We start from the raw sequence: 25,095 nt of genomic DNA, 5'->3' as shown, positions 1-25,095 counted from the left end.
TACCATATGTTCCCCCCGGAATAGTGAGCATTAAAAATACGCTGCTGAAAATAGAGGCCGGTTCCCAATTTGGAATAACAATCTGCCAGCTCCGCCTGGCGCGGTGCTAATTGATTTGTTTTCTTTGCTCCGATAATCCTCTCCTGTCAGCACTTTCTTCTTCCCCATCTTCCCTGGCTCACCCTTCCAACTCTGCAGCCAAAAATAGTGCCCATCCAGATCGCTGGGCCCCTGGCCGGAAGCAAGTCCCAGGCCTTCTTCCTTCTCCTGAGGGCGTGGGCAGGGCAGGGCAGGCCCAGGCTGTGAGGGAGAAACGCCCCCACTCAAGGGGTCTGAATAATGCCAACACCCAGACCCTGAGGTCACAGCACCTACTGGTGCCAGGCCCTGAGCTCTGTGCTGGGGAGATGGTAGTGAGGAAGACTTGGGCACCACCAAGCTGCCAGCCTCCCAGCCTAGAGGGGACGCAGACCTGTCATGAGAATACCAGGACCAGGGCTGTGGAGCATGTGTGCAGAAGATTCTAGGAGGGGGACAGGGAAAGGAGTGGAATGCCTCAGAGAGGACTTCCTGGAGGAGGTGACCTTGAAGAACAGAGAAGACTTCCTGGAGGAGGTGATCTTGAAGAACAAGGTTCTTGGTTCCACCATTGGATAACAAGGAAAGCATATCCCTTCATCCAAACAAGCTAAGCTCCTACAAAGATGGACCCCCAAAATAACTGAGAGACCTTCAGGTTGGTCATATTTGTCCACACTATGAAAGAAGCTATTTTGATTTTATCACACATGCAGTTTGTGTCATTTTGAAATTTAAGGTTTTATTCTGAATTGCTAGTGGTAGGTTGGGGGTGTCTGTATACCACCAAGCGTTCTATCCATCGAGGGAACAGGACACACGCAGGTGGTTGGTATACAAATGGTCTCGGCCAACTGGAAGAGCACAAGGAGCTTGGCATGGCTGATGCCAGGAGCCCTAGGGTTAGGGAGGTAAGGGTGGATGAGGGACAGGGCAGGGCCCCGCACCCACATGCTTTCGGTCATGCTGTCCTCTGCCTAGAGAGGCCTGCCGCTCGAATTTCCATCCATTCTTCAAAAATTATCTGGATGTCACCTCTTCCTTGAAGGCCTCCTACTTGGCTTGGTACTTGCCCTGCACCTAGATGTTATATTCCTCTTCTCTGTTCTCACAAATCCCTCTTGTACCTAAATCCTTGCTTGGACTATATTCATAGTTCTGTACTATGGAAGAATGAATGAGAGAATGAATGAATGAGTCTTTCCTGGTGTGTGAAACTTCAAGCGGTGAAGTGGAATGAGTGAATTCATTTTTAAAATGAATTTTGCTTTGCAAGCCACCTACATATTCATAAGGATGTTTTCCTCCTATAGGGGAAAAGTTAACAAACAGTTTCCTTCAGAGTCACACACCGAGATGCAACCACTCATTCACCCATTCCTGCTTGCATTCATTTCTGCATCCTTTGGGCATGTCGGGCCCATGATAGTCGCTAGAGGTAAAAAAAAAAAAAAAAAAAAAGATAGTGGAAAATAGTTGCATTATAAGAACATTTTGAAAAACGCATTCTGGAAAAAGTGCTTTGATGAGGGGAAGTTGGGCTTCCCAGATGGAGCCCAGTGTGTGGGTTGCTGCCCTCAGGTGAAGCACCAGTGTTTCATGGATACCAAATGGACCATGTGTGAGACATTTTGGAGGCTTGCTTCCTTTTTCCTGGTTACCCAGGTGATCTACATGCACCGTAGAACATCGAGAGGGAGAAGGATGATGGGACATGTCCAAGGGCCACAGGGCTACACCAAAGGAACTCCCAGTGGCCAGAGCTGGAGCTGGTTGAGCAATAAGAACAGTGTTGAATTACAACTCAAAATATAAAATAAATATTAATGAGTTCGTAGGGCTATAAATAAATGATTGGATAAGTAAATAACGGGGAAGAAGAGACAAAGCTCACGTGTGGAAGAATTCTAAGCAATTTATGTAGCTGCTGCATCTGCAGGGAGGGGCGCGACTCCTCCCCGCTGGGTGTGGGCTGAGCACAGCGACTTCTTTCCAAAGAGGACAGTAGGGAGAGGGAGGAAAAGGGGGAGGGGGATCCTGACAGACACCACCCTGGCCAGGTGGCTACGGCCAACACCAGCTGCCGTAAGTCCTGTGACCAGTGTGCGCCCCTCAATAGGATGAGATGACCGTCCTGCCCAATGTACCTTCCTCCTGAGAACCCACAGCGAGTGAGAGGTAGTCTACAGAGTCCCTGGCCAGTCCTGCTCGACATGGCCAGGGTCATCAAACACCAGGAAAGTCTGAAAACTGTCACAGCCAAGAGGAGCCAGGCGAGATGTGAGAACTAAATGTCACGTCACATCCTGGGTGGGATCCTGGCATGGCGAAAAGAAAGACTGATGAAATCGGACCCAAGTGTGGTGTTTTGACAGTGCTAACATGCTGATGCTGGCTTCTTAGCTGTGACAAATATCCTGTGCCAATGTAAGATATTAATAATGGGGAAACTGGCTGGGTGGTCTATGGGAACTCTTTGCTCTTTGGACGTTCTTTGCAACTTTTCTGTGAAATTAGAAGTTCATTTAAAATAAACATGGCCCCTGTAATAAGGCTGATAGAGCCAAAGGAAGAGACCACCCTCCATGAAACGTGGAGGGTGGTTCCCTGTGTCCTGGCCTGGAGGAGGGATACACCCCACTGAGGGTGTGGCTGAGATCATAGCGCACACAGAAGGCAGGAAGGCTGGAAGGGAGGCCAGTCCTGAAGGGCTCTAAGGAGCTACCTGTGGAGCTTGGACGTGTCCCTGGTTTTGAGAGGAACCATGAAGGATTCGCGGGTGTGTCTCCGTGTGGGGAACAGATTGTCAGAGTGAGGCTGCAGGCATGGAGGCCAGTGTTCAGCTGACCACGGGCTGCTCCTGGCCCTGCCCTCCCCATCATGAAGGGGAAGGCGAGCAAAGTGGCTCTGGGACCTACCCACACCTGCCTGGCTGGCCCAGGCCCAGTGACCCTCTCTGGCCCAAGAGAAAAGTATTCTAGGCTCCCTGTTAGGGTGGGAAATAATAGGATGGGTTGAGAAAGAATTCTTGACACAAATATTAGGATAGAAAGAAATAAATAAAATTATTTTACTTCCCAAGGGAGGCAAAGGGCACGGCACAAAAAAGAGAGGGAAGAGCTGGGCTCTAGGGTAAGGGGCTTGGGGGTTTTAGGGGGACAAAGGGAAAAGAAAAAGTAGTTACTGTTGCCAGCAAAAGTCAGAAATGGTTGTGTTCGCTTTCCTTTTTTTTCTTTCACTTCTCCGGGAGAAGAAGGGTTTAGGGTCCTCAGAGCATGGTCTGGCAAATGTGGGAGGGAACGGTCATCCCTGCTGTCCGCTTGGGCACTCTTCAAGTGCTGTGAAAAAACTCATAAAGCGCAGGTGGTTAATCAGACAAAGGGCCCGTTAGGTGCTGTGATCTTTTTCTTCAAAGGGGCAATTATGTCTTGTGAGTTTTCTCTTTTTTTCCTATTAGATAGTTTATTTTTCTCCATTAGATAGTTTTTAGTAATATCATCCTTTCACTCCCCCTTTCCTCCATCCGTGGTGGAGACACAGGCCCACCATGGCAACGCACCCTGACATGACCCTGGAGCTGCCCTCCTGACCTGAGAGGTTCAGGACAATGTGTCCTGTGTGGACTTGGCCAGATGGATGAGAAGCTAAAATGCAGGAACCCAAAGGAAGGAGGCTCAGGCTGGCCTCCCTAGCCTGACCTGGCCACGCAGCTGTGGGTCACCACGTGTCACTGGTAGAGCACAGCTGGGGCCTGTGGTGACTCCCCACCGGTGTCTTTTGCAGAAACAGGTGCACGGGATGGAGCTGTCCATTCTCTCTTTTTGGGCACCTTGTCTGCCAATTTCAAAACAAAATGGTCTGGGGCCAACATAGAAGTGTCTGGGTCTCCTATTATTCCAAACGCAGCAATACAGCATCTCAAATCTGACCAAGACACCAAATCCAGCCTGGATGAGGTGGTGGGTGGCCTCCTGAACGATCAGCTCCTGCGCAGACTCCTTTGTCTTCACTGGTACAAGTAGGAGATATGAAAATCCATGCATACCCCTCCGTCCCTGCCTCTCACCTCCCTTCCTGCTCAATCAGATCCTAATTGGCAGAGCTCTCCCCTGGCCTTCTGTGCTTCCCTTGGCTTCCATCACAAAGGCCCACAAACTGGGGGCTGGAAACAGCAGACATCTGTCCTTTCTGGTCTGGAGGAGGAGTCCAGAATGTCAGCAGGGCTGGCTCCTTCTGAGGCTTAGAGGATGACCTGTTCTGTACCTTATCTGGCTTCTGGGGTTGCAGCAGTCCATGGCGATCACGGCTTGTGGCTTCGTTCCCATCTCTCCAATCTCTGCCTTGCCCTTGTGGTACCTTCCATCTGAGTCTCTATGGGCTCTTCTTCTTGTAAGGACCCCAGTCATTGGCACCAGGGTCCTCCTCAAATCGAGGATGGCCTCATCTTCAGACCCTCAGCTCCATCTTCAAAGACCCTCTTTCAAATAAGGTCACAGTCATAGGCACGTGGGTGGGATGTTGACACGTCTTTTGGGGGTACCATGTAATTCACTTCAGCCCCTCCACAGCCTTTCAGACCTAACTCTTGGCCCCTTCTCCAGCCCCATTGGCTCCACCCCTTTAGGCTCCCATATCAGCCCCTTACTCCTACCCCTGAGGTCCCAGATCAGCCCTGCCTGGTTCTGCCTTCTCCTGTCTTGAAGTCAGCCCAGGCTGCTGCCCTCCTCTGGCCCTCTCCAGTCTTCTCTCTCCCACTGTCTTCCTTGTAGCATCTTCCTCCCTTCTTCCCTCCTTCCCTCTTCCCTCCTCCCAGCCATCCTTCTTCTGGTTGCTCCAGACAGCTATGCCTACTTCAAGGCATCGGTCATCCCTGAAACAGTATTTCACACACAGTCGCCAATATGCTCAAGTCTTCTCATCCCCCTTCCAGAATGGCTTCTTAATTATGGCAGAGACCTTGAACCTCATATTTACGGCTAGCCTCACCATCCTAACAGTGTCCCGCTCCCGAGCACTCCATGAATGAATGAGTGAATGACTGACCGTGGTTGGCGCTGAGCCCATTCTGTGCCCCCCATGTGTGGAGGGCTTCATGAGCCTCATGTCCTCTCTCTTTCAGATCATCCTGCTGAGCTCTTCACTCAGCGACCGTGACCAGAGCCTCTTCCTCAGCACCGATGAAGGCGCCACCTTCCAGAAGCAGCTCATCCCCTTCTTTGTGGAGACTCTGATTTTCCACCCCAAGGAGGAGGACAAGGTCCTGGCCTACACCAAGGACAGCAAGGTAAGAGGAGCAGGGCTGTATACTGGGCCCCCAGGGGCAAGCACCCCGGGATTGATGTCACATTGAAAGAGCCTCATTCAAGTAGGACCCAGAGCCCTGGGCTGGCCTAGGGCAAGGTCCCTGGGCTGCGGGCACTGGACTCCATGATGGCCCTACTCCTTGAAACCCACATGAGGTCATGGGTTAGCCGTTAGGAATTGCACCCTCTTGGGTGTGTGTGACTGTGGGAACTGGGGCAGCGTGAGAGGCACACAGGAGGCGTGAGGACAGCGTAAGGAGCACACCCTCCACACCCAGAATATTCCACCAGGCCACGCCAGGCCTTTTCCAGACTGGGATGCTCTTCCACCTCACCAGGAACCGTGACTTGCTCTCCAGATCCCAAATCAGCAACTTCTCCTCTGGGAGCCGTGTCCAGCAGGGCCCTGCCCATGGGGTGGGTGTGGAGACTGGAGCAGAGAGCACTTGGCCAGACGTGGGCAGCCCTGGGGCCGGCAAGGGGTGGGAGAGCACCCAGGGCTGTCCTCAGTGCAGAGCAGGGCTTCCTTGGTCCTGACGGCTGGGAGTGGCCAGCAGAAGCCACTGCTGCTAACGCAGTGGGAAACAGCCTTTCTTAGTCTCCTGTAGATGCAACAGCAAGTGACCACAGGCTCATTGGCCTAGAGTAATAGACATTTATCCTCTCACAGTTCTGGAGGGTAGAAATTCAAAATCAGTTTCACTGGGTCAGATGTCAGCAGGGCCGCTTCCTCCAGGGGCTCTAGGGAAGGATCCATCTTGCTTTCTAGTTTCCAACAGATGCCAGCAGCCCTTGGGCTGTGGCTGCATCACTCCAAACTGCCAGAGAAAGCTGTAAACATGGTGTTGAAGCTCGTAGCCCTGCAGGCAGCTCCTGTACCCACTGGAATTCACGGCATCCAACATGCAACCTCTGCTCGCCCTGACTTAGGAGGACTCTTCCCCTTCCCACACCCTACCCGTTGCTATGACAGCACCTTTTACCTTTTCTTTAACATAGATAAATGCAAACGTAGTTTTACTTAGGGCTAGAGGACCATGAGAGTTTCTTTTTCTTTTTCCCATGTGGTCATCTTTATTATTCTGAAGTTGTATTAAAAAGTAAACATATTTATTGAATCTGACTCATTCATTAAGCCCTGTGCAAACACTCCTCTTCTAGGAAGTCTTCCCTAATTGCCTGTCCAAAGGTGTCTTCTCTCTCCTACTAAGTTTTTGGAAGGCAGTCCTGGCTTCAGATTAATTTCTCACAGTGTTGGGAAGCAGAAAAGATTCTTGATGGAGAGTAAAATAAAATAAAATAAAATGAACAAGTGAGTCTAAGACTTAGAAGTAAGTCTGCCTGGGGCTCTGCCAGCGAGCAGATCTGAGGGCCGAGCATAGGGAAAGCAGGCTGGTGAGTTTCGTGTCAGTGGCCCCAGGGAGCTGGGCACAAAGGGATTTCCAGGCTCTTTCTCCTATTGCTCTCTGGAGCCCGATGAAGTTTGCTGAGCCTTGAAACAAACGCTTATTAGGCTCTCACTCGGGAGGGCTGTCTGGGCTCCAAAGACGGTGGCCTCAGAGTATCCCAAATCATGATAGTGCAGTAAAGAAAGCATTGTGAGAAAACTGGGCTGTTGGAGGTAAGGAAGGAGGATGGCCTGTTTGCCAGAGGCAGGGGCAGGCATCTGGGAGACAGGAGGAAGGGAGGGAAAGGCAGGCAGGTCTTTGGTGTGGTAGAAATCTGAGAATCCCTATGAACAGAGTATTGGTGCCATCCTGTTGACACTCTGGGCTGGGCATGTGAGTGCACGTGATGTACTCCAAGTGCTGTGTGGTTTGCTCTGCCCCCTAAGCCTCTGTCCCCCGTTGTGAGAATAGCATGTCCCTAGAATAGAGTCAGGTAGGGGCCTGAACCCACAGTAGTCAGGAGTCATGTCCAACCAATCTCAGAAAGTCCTTCAGAGCCAGAAACAAGAAGCCGTGCCTATTATTTTGGGGCCCTGGAGTTTGGGAGCTGTACATGATTCAGTATTACTGTGGCAGGGACCTACCTAATACACCAGATTTGTTGGAGTCAAAAGCTGGAGTTGTTCCACCACACCACTCTGCTTCTCGGGAATTAGAAAGCTTTGAAAAACTGTACAGCCCCCCAAAACTAAAGCCCTGCTGTCATTGTTATTAATGTCCTCAAATTCCTCATTCCTTTTACAACTGCAACTAAGCCTTTTTTTCCCTTTTTTTCTTTCCTTATAGTCACAGAAAAGAACCAAGGCAAATAACCAAGATTTCAGCTCCATTAATTTTTCAGGGCACCATAAATTAAAGAGCAATTGCAATGTAGTCCATTTCTGTGAGAAAATAAGTCTCTGTGATTGTGCTTTAGACTAATTACATGGAAGGCTAAATAGTGCTATTAATACCCAGAAGTACATGCTGTCCCCAAGGAAGGTGCCAGAGTAAAGAGGCAGCCCATGAGTACAGGGATGCATTAGCAAGGACCAGACCTTGGCAAGGAGGCTGGGTCCTGTCACCAGCTGTGGCTTGGTCCAGCCTGGAATCTCCATTTGGAGGCCTCTGATCTGGATGATTCCTAGTGGCAGAAATTCATTTTTCATTTATTCATCTAACAAAATTGCCATCCATCCATCCATCTACTCATGGATCCATCCATCCATCCATGCATGAATCCATCCATCCATCTATCTACTCATGCATCCATCCATCCATCCATCCATCCATCCATCCATGCATCCATCCATCCATCTACTCATGCATCTATCCATCCATCCATGCATCCATCCATCCATCTACTCATGCATCCATCCATCCATCCATCCATGCATCCATCCATCCATCCACTCATGCATCCATCCATCCATCCATCCATGTATCCATCCATCCATCTACTCATGCATGCATCCATCCATCCATGCATCCATCCATCCATCCACTCATGCATCCATCCATCCATCCATCCATCTACCATCTATCTCCCCACCCCCATCATCCATCCATTTGTCCATCCATCCATTCACCCACCCATGAATGCATGGACCATCCATTCATCTGTCAATCCATTAAATTATCCACCTACCTATCCACTCATTCACCATCCATCCATCACCCACCATCTCCATCTATCTCCCCATCTCGCCATCATTCATCCATCTATCCAACCATCCATTCTCAATCTGTCCTTCCAACAAATAGTTTCACCCAGGTACTTAAGATTAAAATAGTTAAAAAAAAAACCCAAACCTGGACACTGTCCCTGCTCTAAAGGAGCTTACTCCATGTGTGTGTCTGGTGCAGAAAATAATAAAACCATAGCAGAACTACATAGTTACACACTGTCAACAGTGCTGGGAAGACTATGGAACAGAGGCCCAGGGTGGTCTGGGCAGGCACAGAGAAGGCTCCTGACCTGGATGGCTCTCATTTGCCCTGCCGATCTATGTGGGCCCTTTGCCCACCCTTCTCTGGCCCTGGGCCTGACTGTGGAGATATATCCTCCCTCTCTGGTCCTGGGACTGACCTGTGTAGATGAATCCTCAGATTTCCGCCCTCTGGTTTCTGGTTGGAGAGGGTAGGGAGAAAGGGAGGCTGGTGGTTTCCTCCTGTCCTCTGATTGCTCGGCCACAGCTTGACAGGGCTCAGTTGCTCTAGCCAGGCCCAGGTCTCCCACTGGGACCTTCCCTGGACTATGGAGCCTCTGATTGGTCAAAGGTGGGAGGCTCAACAAGGCCTGTCAAGAGATATCCATGCCCTGATCCTTAGGACCTGGGGCCATGACCTTATAGGGCAAGAAAGGATTCTGCATTTGTGATGATTAAGATCTTTTGATGTGAAGATTGTCCTGGAATATCTGGATGGGCCCTAAATGCACCTGAATCCTTATGCAGGGAGGGGCAGGAGGAGACTTCTCTCTCTCTCTCTCTCTCTCTCACCCACACACACATGCATGCTCACACTCACACACCCCAGTATGAAGATGGAGCAAAGAGACATCTGAAGGTGCTGCAATTAGGGAAGACTTCCTAGAAGAGGAGTGTTTGCACAGGGCTTAATGAATGAGTCAGATTCAATAAATATGTTTACTTTTTAATACAACTTCAGAATAATGAAGATGACCACATGGGAAAAGGAAAAAGAAACTCTCACGGTCCTCTAGCCCTAAGTAAAACTGTGTTTGCATTTATCTATGTTAAAGAAAAGGTAAAAGGTGCTGTCATAGCAATGGGCGGGCTGTGGGAAGGGGAAGAGTCCTCCTAAGTCAGGGCGAGCAGAGGTTGCATGTTGGATGCCGTGAATTCCAGTGGGTACAGGAGCTGCCTGCAGGGCTACGAGCTTCAACACCATGTTTACAGCTTTCTCTGACCTCAGACTTCAGAACTGAGAAGAAATTGAGCTTCTCTCAAGTAATAGAACAATTTTCTGAGCAGTGAGAATCTTTCACCTCAGCATGTGTTCATTTTTGCTCTAAGCACTTGTGTCTGCCAGTGCTCAGGACAGGAACCATATACCACTCTGGATATTCTCAGCAGAAGAGGGAAGAGTTGGTGCTTTCCAAATTATTGGTGGAGCTAGAGAGAGGGTTTCAGGCCCAATTATGCTTCTCAGAAGCCAGCAACAATGACCAACCAGAGGCCTTCTGCCTCTGCCCATCAGGAAGGTGGGGCACCAGGAACACACTGGACTTAACTGAGGTTAAGAACACATGGTTTGGTGTGGCTGAAGTCACCAAGGCTGCAGCCCCCGCGGCCTGACAACAGCCGCAAAGCCAGTGAGTGGGCACTGGGATGCAAAGTCCAGCTCCATCAGTGCTTCTCCACCCTCCAGAGCTAGAGGGTGGGTTGATACAGCAGCATGTCCTTGTGACCTTGCTGGCCAGTACGAATGGCCCAAGGGAGCAGGAAACGGCCTCTGCTTCACTTCCACTGTCCACACCGGCCACAAGTGCATCCACCTGACCTGGAACTCTAGCTGCAAGGGAGTCTGGGAAATGTTGGGTTTTAGCTTTCCAGCTTCTGCAGTACGATGAGGTGCCTTGGTGCAAGGGAGGAAAGAACACTAAGTCCCACCAATCTTGTTCAACTGTCACCAAAAGCCCAGGGCAGACTGACAGCACCTTCACTAACCGTGAGACTAGCCAACACATGCTTCTGAGCATGCCCTTCCCCAGACTCACCCTGCTTCTTGACCTGCCTTTCCCGCCCTGCTCCCACTGCTTCTCCTTCATCTTTACATCTGAGTAGCAGCATTCCAGCCGTGCTACACCTGCTCCTTTCTGGAGATTCCAGTAGGGTAATTCAATTAACTCTTCACGGGACACCTCTGTGTAGGTTTCTGCCTCAATAACTGGAATGTCCCTGATGTATTTATTCTTGTTTACTTACTGGTGTTTGTCTTTTAGTAAGCAGAAATGTTCTATTTCTGCAGCAATTGATGGTGGATAATAAAATCACCTCCCGTGAGAGTGAATTGGAAAGGCTTCATAAAGCTCTGGTTAGGCATTGTAAACACAAGTACATGAGTGGTGACAATGATAATGCCATCCATTAATGTGGAGGTTTTATAGCCTGGCTCGCAGAAACAGATGACTCCAACTTGTTTTGATTCACCTATTGACTGAGGTAGAAGAGTCACTCAGATGACCCAGAGAGAGGGCAGAGGTGACCGGTTATCCTTCTCAGAGTGGGGGTGACTCCTCAGCCATTGGTATAGAACCTTGAGTACAGGTCTACGAAGGTGGAACTGCTGCTGTCAAGAATGCTGTGTGACCTTGAGTAACGAACTTCACGTCTCTGAGTTTCAGTTTTTCTAGCTGTAAAAAGGGAAAATTGCCCATCTTATGGATGTGTCAGCGAGTGTCTGGGTATGTGCGTGTATGTGCATATTAAATGAGGCAGCATTTGACCAGCAAAGACCAGTGCCTGGCTCCATAAAAGGCTACCCTGCTGCCAGGTGCCCTCATGGAGGCCCAGACAGAAAATTAGTACGACCAGAGGCTGGAGCATGGGTGCTTATTAAGCGTCTCCTCCACGCTATGCACTGTTCCTAGGCTCAGTAAGGCAGAGGGGTTCCTTGCCCTCATGAACCTTATGTTCTAGGGCATGAAAGGTTCTAAAGGGGTGCTTTTTTAAAATTAAAGGTGAACATTTCTTACTACACACCCTAGAGCAGGTGGTGGCAAACAATGGCCTGCCCCCTATTATTGTAAATGAAGCTGGGTCAGCGCATGGCCAGGCCCACCAATGAACTGTTGGCTCTGGCTTCTTTACTACCCCAAAGGCAGAGAGGTGAGCAGTTGCCACCAAGACCACATGGCCCATGAAGCCCAAACTAAGATGTATTCATTCATTCAGTAAACGTGGAACCCTGGGCTAGCACTGGTGACAGAGGTGAGCAGGCCAGGCAGGCTGTGAGCAGTATGTGATTTAGCAGAGACACAGGAAATAAAACTCCCAAGACATGGAAGAAAGTAAGCAAATGTCTCAGAGGGCCACCAGCTCCCTGGGCCAGGGAGAGGATCTAAGGACGCAGGCGGCTTAGCTGAGCCTGGGACTAGGAAGACTCACAAGGCAGAGGTGCTGGGAGGTTGGCATCTGCTACGGGCTGAATCCCCTCGAAATTCTTACATTGAAATTCTAACCCCTTAAACCTCCGAACATGACCACACTTGGAGATAAAGCCTTTAAATAAATGTGAGGTCATTAGGGTGACCCCAATCTAATCGGACTGGTGTTTACAAAAGAAGAGGTGATTAGGGCACAGACCAACCTAGAGAGACAACCACATGAGGACACAGAGAGAGGACGGCCACCCACCTACAAGCCAAGCAGGAAGAAACCATCTTAGACTTCTGGCCTCAGAACAAATTTCTGTTATTTAAGGTCCCCTAGTCTGGGGCACTTGACTGTGATGGCCCTGGCGGACTAACGTGACATTCCTTACAGAGAAAACACCAGGGCGAAATACATACTGTGTCTGGGGATCAGGGTGCCTCCTTTCGGGGAGTGTGTGACTTATGCTACACTGAGGGAGGTTTGGGGGGGTCCAGAACAGTCTCTCAGTGCTGTGACTGTCAGGCCAGGAGACTTGGACTCGCCCCTGCAGAGACACAGAGCTGGGGGATGAAGCTGCCCTGCAGGACGGGAGATAGCCAGGGAGGGCAGGAGGGGGAACTGTCCCGGGCATCAGGAGCAGCGCGTGCAGAGCCCTAAGGCCAGAAAGAGCAACAAAAAGGATTCAAATGGCAGCAAAATGTTTCATGTCCCAGGAGCCTAGTGAGCGAGAGAGCTGAGGAGAGGCGTCCCTTCTAAGTGGCCAGGTTTGGAGGGTGATGATTTAGCTGGGTGGAAGACGGACCAAGCCAGACACAGACTCTCAGCCTGTCTTTGCAGTCATGGGAACATAGTGGGTGGCTTAGCAAAGATGACTCCCAAGCTTGTTTGAGAAAAAGGGACACTGGCCAGGCTCGGTAGCACAGCTGGAGCTGAGGTCGAGAGGTTGGCTGGAGCCTTCCTTCTTTTTGAGGGCCCATGATGGAAACACTCTGGGAGGCTGAGGCAGGTGGATCACCTGAGCAACTGCCAGGTACAGTGGCTCACACCTGTAATTTTAGCACTTTGGGAGGCCAAGGCATCAGGATCACTTGAGTTCGGGAGTTTGAGAGCAGCCTGGACAATAGCGAGACCCCAACTCTACAAAAATAATTTTTTTTTAATTGACCAGTCATGTTAGTGCTCACCTGCAGTCCCAGCTACTGGGGAGGCTGAGGCAGGAGGATCACCTAAGCCCAGGAATTTGAGGTTGCTTTGAGCTAACTTGATGCCACTACACTCTAGCTGGGGCAACAGAGTAGGACTCTGTATCCAAGAAAAAGGGAGGGTGCAACTTTAAACTGAGTCATCTGAAGCGTGGTGACCTATTGGACATGGCAGTGGGGACCCAGTGAGGCCAGAAGGTGAGGGGTAATTGGCACTGGGCAGGGCTGGGGGGCTTCCAGGAAGATGTGGGTACACCTGCCATGCAGAGCACAGGGCTGCACAGGCACACCTGAGCTGCTTCTCTTCTGAGAGTCCGCAATCCTTTGATCAACAGCAGTGGTGGTGGCAGTGGCCACAGCACCAAATAACAATATCCATGTCCTTAATGGCTCCTCATAACTTAGTGTCCATGACAAGGACACACTGGAATAGACAAGGAACCCACTACAAAGAACAAGTAGTGCGGGCCCTGAGACCAGCACGGGTGTTCTGCCGTCCCAGCAGCCACCATTGTGCTGATTGCACCCATTTTGCTGACCAAGAACCTGGGTTTGCTGGAGCTGAGGTCGAGGGGTTAGCTGGAGCCTTCCTTCTTTTTGAGGGCCCATGATGGAAATTGTTCCACTTAACTGATCCTTTCTAGAGACATGTGGATCACAGAAGGAATAAAGAAACAGACATTCAAATCACAGATAGTTGAAGTCCAGGTTTGGACAGGGGCAGCCCTGGGCAAATCACTCAACTGCTGTTAGCGGCCACCCTCTTTCTACAAAATAGATTTTAACAACTGTCCACTTCCTAGAGACATGGAGAGGGCGAGCTGAGAGGTGAAGGGCTTGGCATGAGCCTGTGCCCAGCATGGATCCTGCTATTACGGCCACTTTCTCAGGAGTGATAATGACACAAGGGTGACCACTGCCCGACAGAGCCTGGAGGATCCTGCAGTATTGCATCATGGCAGGAATCCAGACGCTTGTTTTGAGAAGTGGAGAAATAGACTTAGAACAGCTTTGGAACACATGGGAGGCCAGTGAACGCTAATAGGAGCCAGGCCTGCTGGGGCCCCAAGATCACTCCCTTTTAAAAGGTTACAGCTGGGGACGTCGTTATATAGCTGAGGAAACTGAAAGAAGGAAATGACAGGGGTGGTTGTGACATGGAGGCAGAGACCATGCCTGGCAGACCCCGTATCCTCCTCCCTGCAGCCACCCTTCCCCCCTCGCTGGGTCAGCCACACCCACTGCCAAAGGCACCAGCAGAGCCCTGGCTGGTGCTGTCTCGGTAATAAAACAGAGTTCCATGCATGTAAGTGGGATTTATTTGTGGGTCGTTTGTGGATCCAAAGAATTCACTAAAGCCCACACCCACCTGTTCTTGGGAGTGCAATGGAGGCTTTATTGTGTCAGTAACACCCCCTTCCAAGAGGGGAAACTGGTAAAGTACCCTATGAAATTACACAAATTCAAGCCAAATTGAATCCGGACATCAGTCATAGAGTCACTGAAACTTACTGAGATGCAAATGAAAACTCTGAGTAGAAGGGAAATGAAAAGGAAGGGGAAAGGTGGCAACAGAGATGTCCCCTGTTCCCAAGACAGAGGAGGAAGAGGTGGGTTGTGGAGTTGCCATGGCAGGTAGGTGCTAGGCTACTGACACAGGGGACCCAGTTGAATCCTCCTGACTTTCTGAGTGAAGACTGTCACCCCATTTTACAGCTTAGAGAAACTAAGGCTGGCCCGGGTGCTGGGATGGGAGCCCAGGTCCAGCAGGCTCCAGGGCCCCTGGTTTCCTGGCCTCGCTATTTGAGAGACGGGCCTGGTCACTCTGTAGAGAGAGGGGAGGCCAGACTGCCTCACCCAGCAGGGCCCTACACCACAGCAGACAGAGGTCCTTCCCAGCGAGAGGAGCCTTCGCCACCTGCTTACAGCTCTTCCCTGACTCCCACCCTGAAAAAGGAGGCCAGAGCTCTGCCCCATCCTCCAGCGTCCAGCCTGCTCGTGACACATGCCCTGATACTGTCTGAGGCCCAGCACCCTGCACCCAGACCCTTTGTGTGCTGGGCACTCTCAGCACCTCCTGCGTAGGGGCTATGCTTGGTTATTCCCTCCACCTGAAATGGCCTCTGCCTTCCTCTAGCTGCAGATGCTCCACAGCCCTCAGATGTCAGCCAGACGCCAGGCAGCAGTCGCCATCCATCAGGAAATCAGGAACCCACACTGATATTTCATTCAGAGGAAGTTAGTTACAAAGGCATTGGAAAGGACAAAGGAGCAGCAGGGAAGGGAGGCCCACTCCAGAAGTGGCCATGGGCAGCAGATACCACCCCTACGTGGAGAGGGAAGGGAGTAGCATGGCCCTTGCTCAGGACCCTCGGACTTGTCTGGCTTGGCTCTCCTGGACCAGATGACACTTAGAGTCCACCCTGCCCTTGGCCCCCGGGGTGGCAGCTGCCATGGAGTCAGTGTTCTGGACAGCACAAGCAGAGCTGCACCTGCTCTGGTCTTTCCCCACCCACTGCAAGGTTCGTGGCAGACCTCCCCCCCCACAACAAAACACAGAGCAACAAGACAAAAGCAAAAAAATTAATGTGATAAAAGTTGCATATGATCCAGAGTCTTCAGAAATGAAGACCCAAAGAGGACGCCTGTATTTTTCTGATTAGGTTTGATGAAGCGGGGACCGTCACGTGGAAGTGCGATGGGAGAACGAGGGTGTATGACCTGATGGGAATGTACTAGGGGGTGGCTTAGAGAGGCGCTTGGCTCAGGTTTCCCTGGGCCTCCCCGAGTGGCAGTCCCTCCCTCCAGGTGTGGGAAAGGACAGCTGCCACATGAGGGTCTTCCAGGAGAAAGGAGGGGGGAGGTCATAGGATGCCCTCCTAGACCTAGGCCTGCTTCAGGGGGGAGGGCGGGGGGAGGAAAGAGTGGGCTTCACGCTTCTGCAGTTTGCTCAGTTTCCCTATTTTGGAGTAGGGTTCCCTGCACTCCATCCCCAGGTTCTCATTAGGCCTGGGTATGGCACAGGGGAGGGCGTCACAGAGATGCCCCTCCCACCACTCGCCCTCATCTCAGGTCCCCATGGACCGTTTCATTGAGGAGGGTAAGGCCCTGTCCAACAGGCCATTATGGGGAGGGGGGCAGTGTTAGGTCTCCCCCTGTGGTATTCCCCAAACTCACTCTCTTGATCAAGGTCTTGTCTCTACCTGGGACCCCCAGGCTAGAGCCCTACGTGTGAACCCAAGGACCCCTGGCCCTGTCCCATCCTCCCAATTCTGGGGCATAGACCATCAGGCCCACTCACCCTCTCAGGATCTGCCCAGCTGCCCAGGCAGGCCTGCCCCTGAGTCCTGTCCTTTCTTCACGGAGCTGCTGTCCCTGGCTGAGTGCAGTCCTGGCCTCCTCGGGGCTCTCTGCCTTACCCCATGGCAGCTGGGGTCTCTGAGATGCCCTCCTGACCACAGCCCTCTGTACACACCACTCCCTCCCCCATTTTCTCCTAGACACCGCCATACGCACAGGTACTGTCTGACCACAGCCCTCTGTACACACCCTCCCGCTTCTCCTAGACACCCCCATACACACAGGTATTGTAATGCCTCTGCCATACATCAAGGCTCAGACGCTTCTTCTGGGAGGACCCCTGAAGAACCAGCTGGCCTGGGGGTGGGAGTGGCTCCTCCCCACGGATCTTCAGACTCTTATGGGTTGGTCTGTACCCACAGCATGGTCACAGGCCCTATGTTTCTGTTGGATGAGACTGGCCCACCGCCTGGGGAATTTAGCATAGCGGGGAGGTCACTCTCTAGGCAATGACTGTTCCTAAAGGCATGACCAAACCTCTGTTTCTCTTTCTTCTGTCCTAAAGCTATACATGTCATCAGACCTGGGGAAGAAGTGGACACTTCTGCAGGAGCGAGTGACCAAAGACCATGTGTTCTGGTGAGAGCACTCCCCACGGGGACTGCGAGAGCCCAAGGGCATGGTCAGCCCCCACGGGCCAGCAGCCCGTTTTCTCTTCCAAGCCACCCCCCAGCTCGCGGGTCCCACCACATCCTGCATTTCTCCCAACCCCTTTACCCTCTGCATCCAGGGGACCTCCAGAGCTGTTCTTCCTGCTCCAGGGATTAGTGTCCCTTGGGCCACCTTTGTAACCTTTGCACACAGCTGGGTCCTCCTCAGTTGAAAGAGGTGCTGATATGCAAAAGCCTGGCACAACACACTTCCCTCCTCCTACCCAGGTCCTGGCCCAGCCCCTGAAAAGCCGCCCCTAGGGGTGGTTCTGCCCTTTGGTACAACCTCTTCACCCCCTCCCCACCTTGATGATGCCTGGGCTCCTCCCACTGCCCAGCCTGTCACCCTGCTGGGGCACCCCAGATGTGCTCCCCGCCCAGCCTACGGGACAGGGTATAGGTACAGGGAGTCTCTACCCCAGGCAAAGGCCAACCTGCATTCAGAGCCACCAGTGACAGTTCTTCCTTTGGAGTGGCCTCTGTCTCATGTGCACCAGTGAGGAGACTCTGCTTTCCCTGAGCAGTATTTGTTGGAGGCGTAGTTGAGGATGGTGGAGGACCAGCACTTGCTGAGGTCCCAGGCAGCAGCAGGCTCGGAGCCCACGTTTGCTCACGTCCCACGGTGGCCACCACGTGCACTGTCCTGGCTAACCTGCTTTCTGAGATGTATGCAGTTATCTGGGAGTTCTCCCCACGACCTCTGTCTTACACATTCACACATACACACCCAGCCCTGCTCTTTTCCTTTCTTATCTCATTTGTGTAAAAAGCTATTGCACGGGCCTTGCACACCAGCCACAGCCCTGTCTCTCCAGCAGGGAAGACTGCTGACAGGGCTCCCTCCCTCCCCCACTTCACATCCAACTTCAAGCCAAGCCCAGCCGGGGACTAGCTCCTGTGACACCTACAGGCTGAAGGAAATCTTTGTGTCTCCTCTGGAACCGTGGCTCTGACACATGTGCTTTTGCTCATGGGGAAACCTGATGGCCGTGTCTTCATGGGGTGCCCACGAAGGGTCCAGCTCCTTCCTCAGAAACCAGAGTGCTGCCATCAATCACTGGCCTTGTCACTGCAGTCAGCTGCCAGGAGCCAGAGCTCCTAGTGAGGGGATGCTCCGGCCCCCAAGGGCTCACCAGAGGTGGCGAGCAGGGCAAGGAGGTGAGATTTGGGAGCCATGTCCGTCTGAGGAATTGGCGGAGTTCAGTGGCCCAGCCCTGGCCGGGCTCACAGAGGCCCCTCCAGGCAGAGAGAGAAAGCGGCCCACAGATGCTAAAAGGGCAATTGGCCATAATTCAAATATGTTATTATCTCAGACAAATCAAATTATTTCTTCCCCCAAGTTTCTCAAATTGCTCAGAGTTGTTATGTGTAAGAGATAATCGTACCAGACGCTTGGCCACCAGGGCCCCCCGGATCTCTCCTGGAATGTGGTGACAGCCGCGGTGATGGGGCTCCCCTGTTGTAAGCAGTGAATAGTGCTGTTTTGACAGCATTTCCAAAGAGCTCTTTGTCCTTGAACTGACAGTGGGAATTGCCAAAGCCCCGTGTTCTGTCTGAAGCTAGGACTCATTTGCGAAGTTGTACAAGCACGCTCTTGACAGTGGGCTTACCAGGGTGGGCAGGGGCAGCTTGAGCTGCTCTTTGCTGCTTGCTGCCTACTGGGCCCACACGTGCACTTGCCCTCACCCTCCCCTTAGTCTCTCCATGGCCCAGAACAAAATTGTAACAGCAGCCACCCCACGGCTGCCACATTTTGAATGCTAACCAGCCACCAGGCCGTGGGTGGAGAGTTTAAATGCATCGGAATCCCCACAGCAGCCCATGATTGTCTTCCCCTCACATTACAGAGGGGGAAACAGAGGCTCGGAGGGACAGAGCACTTGTTCTAAGTCACCCTGCCTCTAAGCAGCAGCCCTGTGCAGTGATCCTCGTCTGACTGTGCCCGGCAGGCTTACCATGGACCACTTTGCCCTGTGGTCTGGCTGCCTGCCCTTCACCTGGGGCTCCCGTGTCCATTTCCCCACTCGGCCTCATGCTCACCCACAGAAAAGCCTCCTCCTCCCTCTCCCAGCAGCCCCGTGCCTGCCCCAGGGGTCACTTGGGAGGGCCAGGGCCTCTGTCAGGAAAAGGAGTGGTCTTCCCACCACAGTCAGAGCTGTTCCCACCAGAGCTGCCCTCTGCATAATTGGGGTTCCCATCAATCCCTCATCCTAGAGCTCTGCCCTTCCTCCAGGGCTGCTTGCCTGCTATCCAAGCACAGTTCCCAGCGTGAGACTACCTTTGGAGATCTCAGCCAACAGGAAGACCTTCCTGTCTCAGGAGCCATTTCCTACAGGGAACTGGGCTCAGCCGGGAGGTAATAAATGCAGCCTCATGTGGTCTTCCCGAGCTCCCTGGGACAGGCACGAAGCATAGGCCTCCTGTGCACCTGTGCTCACCCACAGCCTGGCAGGCACATGGGGAGACGGCCCTTGAAAGTGGTCAGAGCAGGAGACCGAGGTATTACCTTTATGGGGTGAAAGGTGGGAGAGTGAGTGAGTGATGCATGAGTGAGTGGGTGGGTGGATGAGTGGGTAATGAATGAGCAAGTGTGTAAATCAGTGGGTGAATGAACAAGTGAGTGATGAAAGAGTGAGTGTGAATGAGGGCGTGAGCTGGGGGACAGGCCAGGTGTCAGTAGCCCACTTTAGGGATGATGGATTATCAGGCTGAAATTCCATCTGCCTGGCTGAGGGCCTCCTGGTAAAGGGAACAATGTCGGTCTTTATTCAGAAGAGAGAAGTGTCAAGCAGGAGACCTCCCTTCCAGGGAGCTTATCAATGGTCTATTCACAGAAGCCTAAATCAACACTCCACCTGCAGTTGAGAGCTCTTTACCTAAAGCCAGAGTGATTGATGCTGGCACTCCAGGGTTTGAAATCTAAATGGACTTTGGGAAGTTGGCTCCCACCACACTGTATATCCACGGGTGCCTGCGTGGCTCAGATCCTCTTATGGAATTCTTATGGAACTCCCCTGTCCCTCTGGCTTCATAGGGGGCCACCTCAGTGAACCAAGTACCTGTAAGAGGTGAAGCAAATGGGGACTCTGGGCCAAGCAGGTGGGGAAAGATGTTGAGACTGTCAAGGGGGTAGGGCCATGGGGCCAGGCACTCTGCCTGGGACATCTCGGAGGCCTGCGCTTGGGCTACGAGGAGGCATCTGCCCTGGGCACTCAGTAACTGGTGACCCAAGATGCAACTTCCTCATCCTCAGGCTCCGTTTGCTCTTAGGCAGAGTCCTGAGAAGATCTGGGTAAGTCATCTTTAGTAGTTACATTGGCTGGAAAGAATATGGTAAGGAACATGGCCAGCTTATCAGAGCCATGACTTCTGGGTAGTCCTGTTAGGAAGAGCCTAAAGCAGATGGAAGTTTTCAGTGTAAGGAAAGGAAAGCATCAGATAGACACATGGGTGCAATAAAATCTGGGAGGTTGTGCTTGGTTTGGGAAACCCTGGCTGTGATCCCAGCCAAGTTTCCTTTCATTCCAAAAATATACACTCCCCTTCTGGATGCCAGGCCCCATGCCAGATGAAGGCTGGACTCGTCCCTACCCTCCCTGGTAGACCAACCCATGGAGCTATGACCCTAGCACACATCTGTTCTTCTCAGGCCTGTGTACAGGACACCAGAGGCTTAGAGCCTTGCAGAAACCTGCTGAGACAGGTGTATCACACCATCCTGCAGGCATGGACCCTGGACTCAGGGAGGTATTGTGACGGCTCACAACCCCCATGGCACAGGGATGACAGAGCTAGAAAGGGAGCTCGGCCAGTCCAAGCCCAGATTGGAGGCCCTCTCTCAAACCAGGCCCCTCCTAGTGTCCCCATGCAGCCTCGGACTGTACACTCTGAAGGTAGGACACTCAGCTGGTTTGTCACGCATGCTCTGGGCCACCTGGCTGGACACACACGTTAGCTGAGTTGGACTCATGTCTTTGAAGGTACTTTGTAAACTGTGGGGCTCAAAGCTGATAGGAGTTGTCATAAGTGCCATTCAGGTCCCTAGCACAATGGGGCAGTCCTCCACCATCACTTGCCAGGTGGCCTATATCCACTTGGCCTTGAGGACATAGGGATGAAAGAGGCAGGATGGTCAGTGCCCTTCATCCGTCTTCCAGGAAGTGAGTGAACACAGTTCTGGAGACAGCCCAGGCCACAGTAGGAGGGATGCTTAGAGAGCTACCCTGAGTATCCCAGCCAGAAGACTACTTCATGTACCTCAAGAGCACGCCCACCTGTCCCTAGGTGAACCTTTCCAAGGGGATGGCGTTAAATGCCACCTACATCCAGACATGAGTGTCCAATGACCACTTGGTCACTCAGGCAGACTGATGGAAACTCTAGATCTCCCAAGTCTGCTCCCCACTTCTCTTCCTCCCCCTGCTCAGGAACAAACGCCAGGAAGAAAGGAAGGGAGGGAGGAAGGAAGACCCCCGGTTTCAGTGGCATAAAAGACAAATGCCTTCAGCTTTCGCAGCCTCACTGTTTTTATCTATGAAATGGAGTCTCCATTCCACCCCACAGTCCCATGATGGAAATAAGGAATCTGAAGTTCAACGTGCAGAACGACTCTTCTTTTCACCTTCCTGCCCTTCTTTTTACACCTCATTCATTCATCCAAAAGCACATAATGTGTGCTTGTACTTTATGTGCTATGCACACATGCCATAGTCAATAAGACTCTAACCTCCCCAAGAACTGGTTCCCACCCACGCATGAAGGAAGAGCCAATCTTACACTGCAAGGATGCGAGAGGACCACCTCCTGTCCCTACCTTATCCCCTGCCTGTGAGGTGAGGGGCTGTTCAATAACAGATCCTGCCTCCTGAGCCCTGACATGACCAGCCCACATGGCTTCTCAGCAACCTGGGTTCTAAAGAGTTTAGGCCTGGGACAAATGTTTGCGGACCTTCTTATAGACTGTGAGACTAGGGAGGGCAGGGACTGCCAAGTGCTCTCTATATATCTAGCTCAGTCCTAGAGTAAGTAGTAGGTGATCAGTAAATGGACATATGGATGGATACGTGCATACATGGGTGGATGGGTGAATGGTGCATAGGTGGATGGTGGATGGATGGATAGCTGGGTGGTTAAGTAGACAGATGGGTAGATGGATGGATGGATGGATGGATGGATGGATGGATGGATGGGTAGATAGATGGGTAGGTGGGTGGATGGATAAATGGATGGATGGATTGGTGGATGGATGGATAGATGGACATGTAGGTGAGTGGGTGGATGGGTGGATAGATGTGTGGATGGATGGATGGATGGATGGATGGATAGCTGGGTGGTTAAGTGGACAGATGGGTAGGTGGATGGATGGATAGCTGGATGGGTGGATAGATGTGTGGATGGATGGATGGATGGATGGATGGATGGATGGATGATGGATAGCTGGGTGGTTAAGTGGACAGATGGGTAGATGGATGGATGGATAGCTGGATGGGTGGATAGGTGGATGGGTAGATAGATGGGTAGGTGGGTGGATGGATAAATGGATGAATGGATTGGTGGATGGATGGATAGATGGACATGTAGGTGAGTGGGTGGATGGGTGGATAGATGTGTGGATGGATGGATCGATGGATGGATAGCTGGGTGGTTAAGTGGACAGATGGGTAGATGGATGGATGGATAGCTGGATGGGTGGATAAATGCGTGGATGGATGATGGATGATGGATGGATGGATGGTGGATGGATGGATGGATGGATGGATGGATAGCTGGGTGGTTTAGTGGACAGATGGGTAGATGGATGGATGGATAGCTGGATGGGTGGATAGATGCATGGATGGATGATGGATGATGGATGGGTAGATGAATGCACGGAGGAATGGATTAGTCATGCAGGCATCCGTGGATGAATGGATGGATTCATGGATAGACAGATGGATTCCAGGGTCATGGATGGATACATGCATGGATGGATGTGTGCATGCATAAATGCATGGATTGGTGTGTCCAGGGATAGACGGATGGCTGTGTGGATAGATGAACATATGGATGGATAGATGGGGCAGGTGGTGGACAGGTTGTTAGGTGTCATGTAGCCTCCCCACTAGCCTGTGCGCTCCTAGAGGGCAGAGGCTATACCTTGTTCATCTCTGCGCCCTCACCCCCAATGCACAGTGAGCACTCTGCAGGTTTGTATCATGCACACAGCAGGTGGACAGGCACATGGCCTAGTGGAGGTGGCATCCAGCACATCCAATGGAGCCCCCTCATGGGCAGTTACGCTCCCAGAGGGACTGGGTGGAGTGGGTGGCTCACCCTCGCCAGCGAGGCTTTTAGACGCATTAACCCTGAACGGTGGCCTTTGCCTTGTCATTACTGGCTCTTGAGTGCTGGCAGGAGAGGTGCCACAAAAATCCAAGGCAGAATGGGTTCCAGTGTAATTACTGGAACAGCCAGAGGAGAATGTCCAAGAGAGGTTTCCACCTCCAGCCAGCCCCATGCAGGTTGGTAGCCTGTGAGAACGGAGGGGAGAGCCTAGGACAAAGCGGGCATGGCAGTGTGGACTCCACTGAGACCTGGACAGCGGGCAGGGCCCCAGGATGCAGGCCTCCCCATCCACTATCCCTTCACTGCACTATTTTTGTGTACCACACTGCACAGCCAGGAAGCAACCTGTGTGATGAAAGATTGTTAGTTTGGGAACTGTAGGACCTGGGTTGTAGGTCTTTGGTCAATTAGCTGTGTACCCTTAGATATGTATTTTCACCCCTCTGAGCTTTGGTTTCCTCATCTGCAAAATGGGTGGAACCAAACCACCTGGGCTTATTCTGCACTAAGTTAGGCCAGGCAACTAGAGTGCCTCAGATGTTTCCTGCACCTGAGTTCTTGCCACCGAACGTCACTCTTGCACTTGCATGGGTTCAGGGGATGTTCTGTGTGAAGTAGAGATTCTTAGGAATTGGCCCTGCCCCCAAGGACTCAAGCTTCCGGACCCCTAAATGGCTCCGCCCAGCAGGACAGCGCCAAGGCCAAGGGGGAGAGGAGGCAGGCGGTGAGAGGGAACTCAGCCCCCATCCTGACCCAAGAGCCTCTGAAGCAGCCACTGTGCCTCCTTTCTCTCTGTCCCCACGGGCCACTTGGCTCTTGGAGACATCTGTGGAGCTCAGCCAGTTGGCAGAACTACCCCGGCCTCTATCCCCACTTCTCTACCCTGGGAGTACACCTGCTTAGAGGCAGAGTCTGCGAGCACACAGGCCTACTGGACTCCTCCATGGGGAGAAATCCTTGCCTGTGAACAGGGCAGTGTGCAGGGTCTGAGGGACCATGTCTCAGCCCTGGGCCACCAGGGCTTTGTCACCCCAGCAAGTCACAGAACCTTCCTGGCCTGTGAATGCACAGGAGGGCACCTGCCTCGAAATGTACAGGCCAACCTGGGGAGGGGACACACTGTCCAGTGCTCTGGGAGGAGGTGTGCTCCTCTCCCAAGAGCCTTCACCCCCAGGAGGACTGGAGCGAGTCCCTGGGGGTAGCACGGAGCTGCTCAATGCGGGGAGACCACTGAGCAGTGGGCTAAGAGGCAGAGCAGGGGTCCGGAGACAGGTCCTGGCTCACATCCTGGTCAGCCACTTAGAGCTGTGGGACTGTGTATCAGTTTGTACCTCTGAGTCTCAGTTTCTTTATTTACAGAACTAGGGTGGCAGCTCCAGGCCTGTCTGCCTCCTGAGATGCTTTTGATGATCAAAAACAAACAAAAGCTGTGAAGGAGAAAGTCTTTCATAAACAGTATCGTGACTGGAAGGACGCCAGCTTCACCATAAGGGAGAAGCAGAGGCTCCGTCTGCCCCAGGAGCAGAGGCTCATGGGGAGACGGTGTCCCCAGGACCCACAGAGCAAAAGTGGCCATGTGGCCCCCGGGGGTGCAGGAGCTGCCATGGGTAGAGCAGCTCTATTCCCAGCAT

The 25,095-nt window shown here is 52.2% G+C and overlaps 1 protein-coding gene across 6 annotated transcripts in view; it reads left to right on the top strand.

The window, feature by feature from the left end:
• Positions 1–25,095, top strand: part of SORCS2 (sortilin related VPS10 domain containing receptor 2) — a 528,424-nt gene that overhangs the window by 405,466 nt on the left and 97,863 nt on the right. For all 6 annotated transcript variants that reach the window (XM_053566734.1, XM_053566733.1, XM_053566738.1 and 3 more), the window contains exons 4-5: positions 5,198–5,362; positions 16,996–17,069. In XM_053566734.1, the coding sequence (XP_053422709.1) occupies positions 5,198–5,362; positions 16,996–17,069 (239 nt within the window). The remainder of the gene's footprint in view (positions 1–5,197; positions 5,363–16,995; positions 17,070–25,095) is intronic.

This window comes from Nycticebus coucang, chromosome 17 (assembly GCF_027406575.1).
Source record: "Nycticebus coucang isolate mNycCou1 chromosome 17, mNycCou1.pri, whole genome shotgun sequence".
Lineage (NCBI taxonomy): Eukaryota > Metazoa > Chordata > Mammalia > Primates > Lorisidae > Nycticebus > Nycticebus coucang.
Note: the sequence above shows the minus strand (reverse complement) of the source record. Positions and strands in the feature narration are given on the sequence as shown.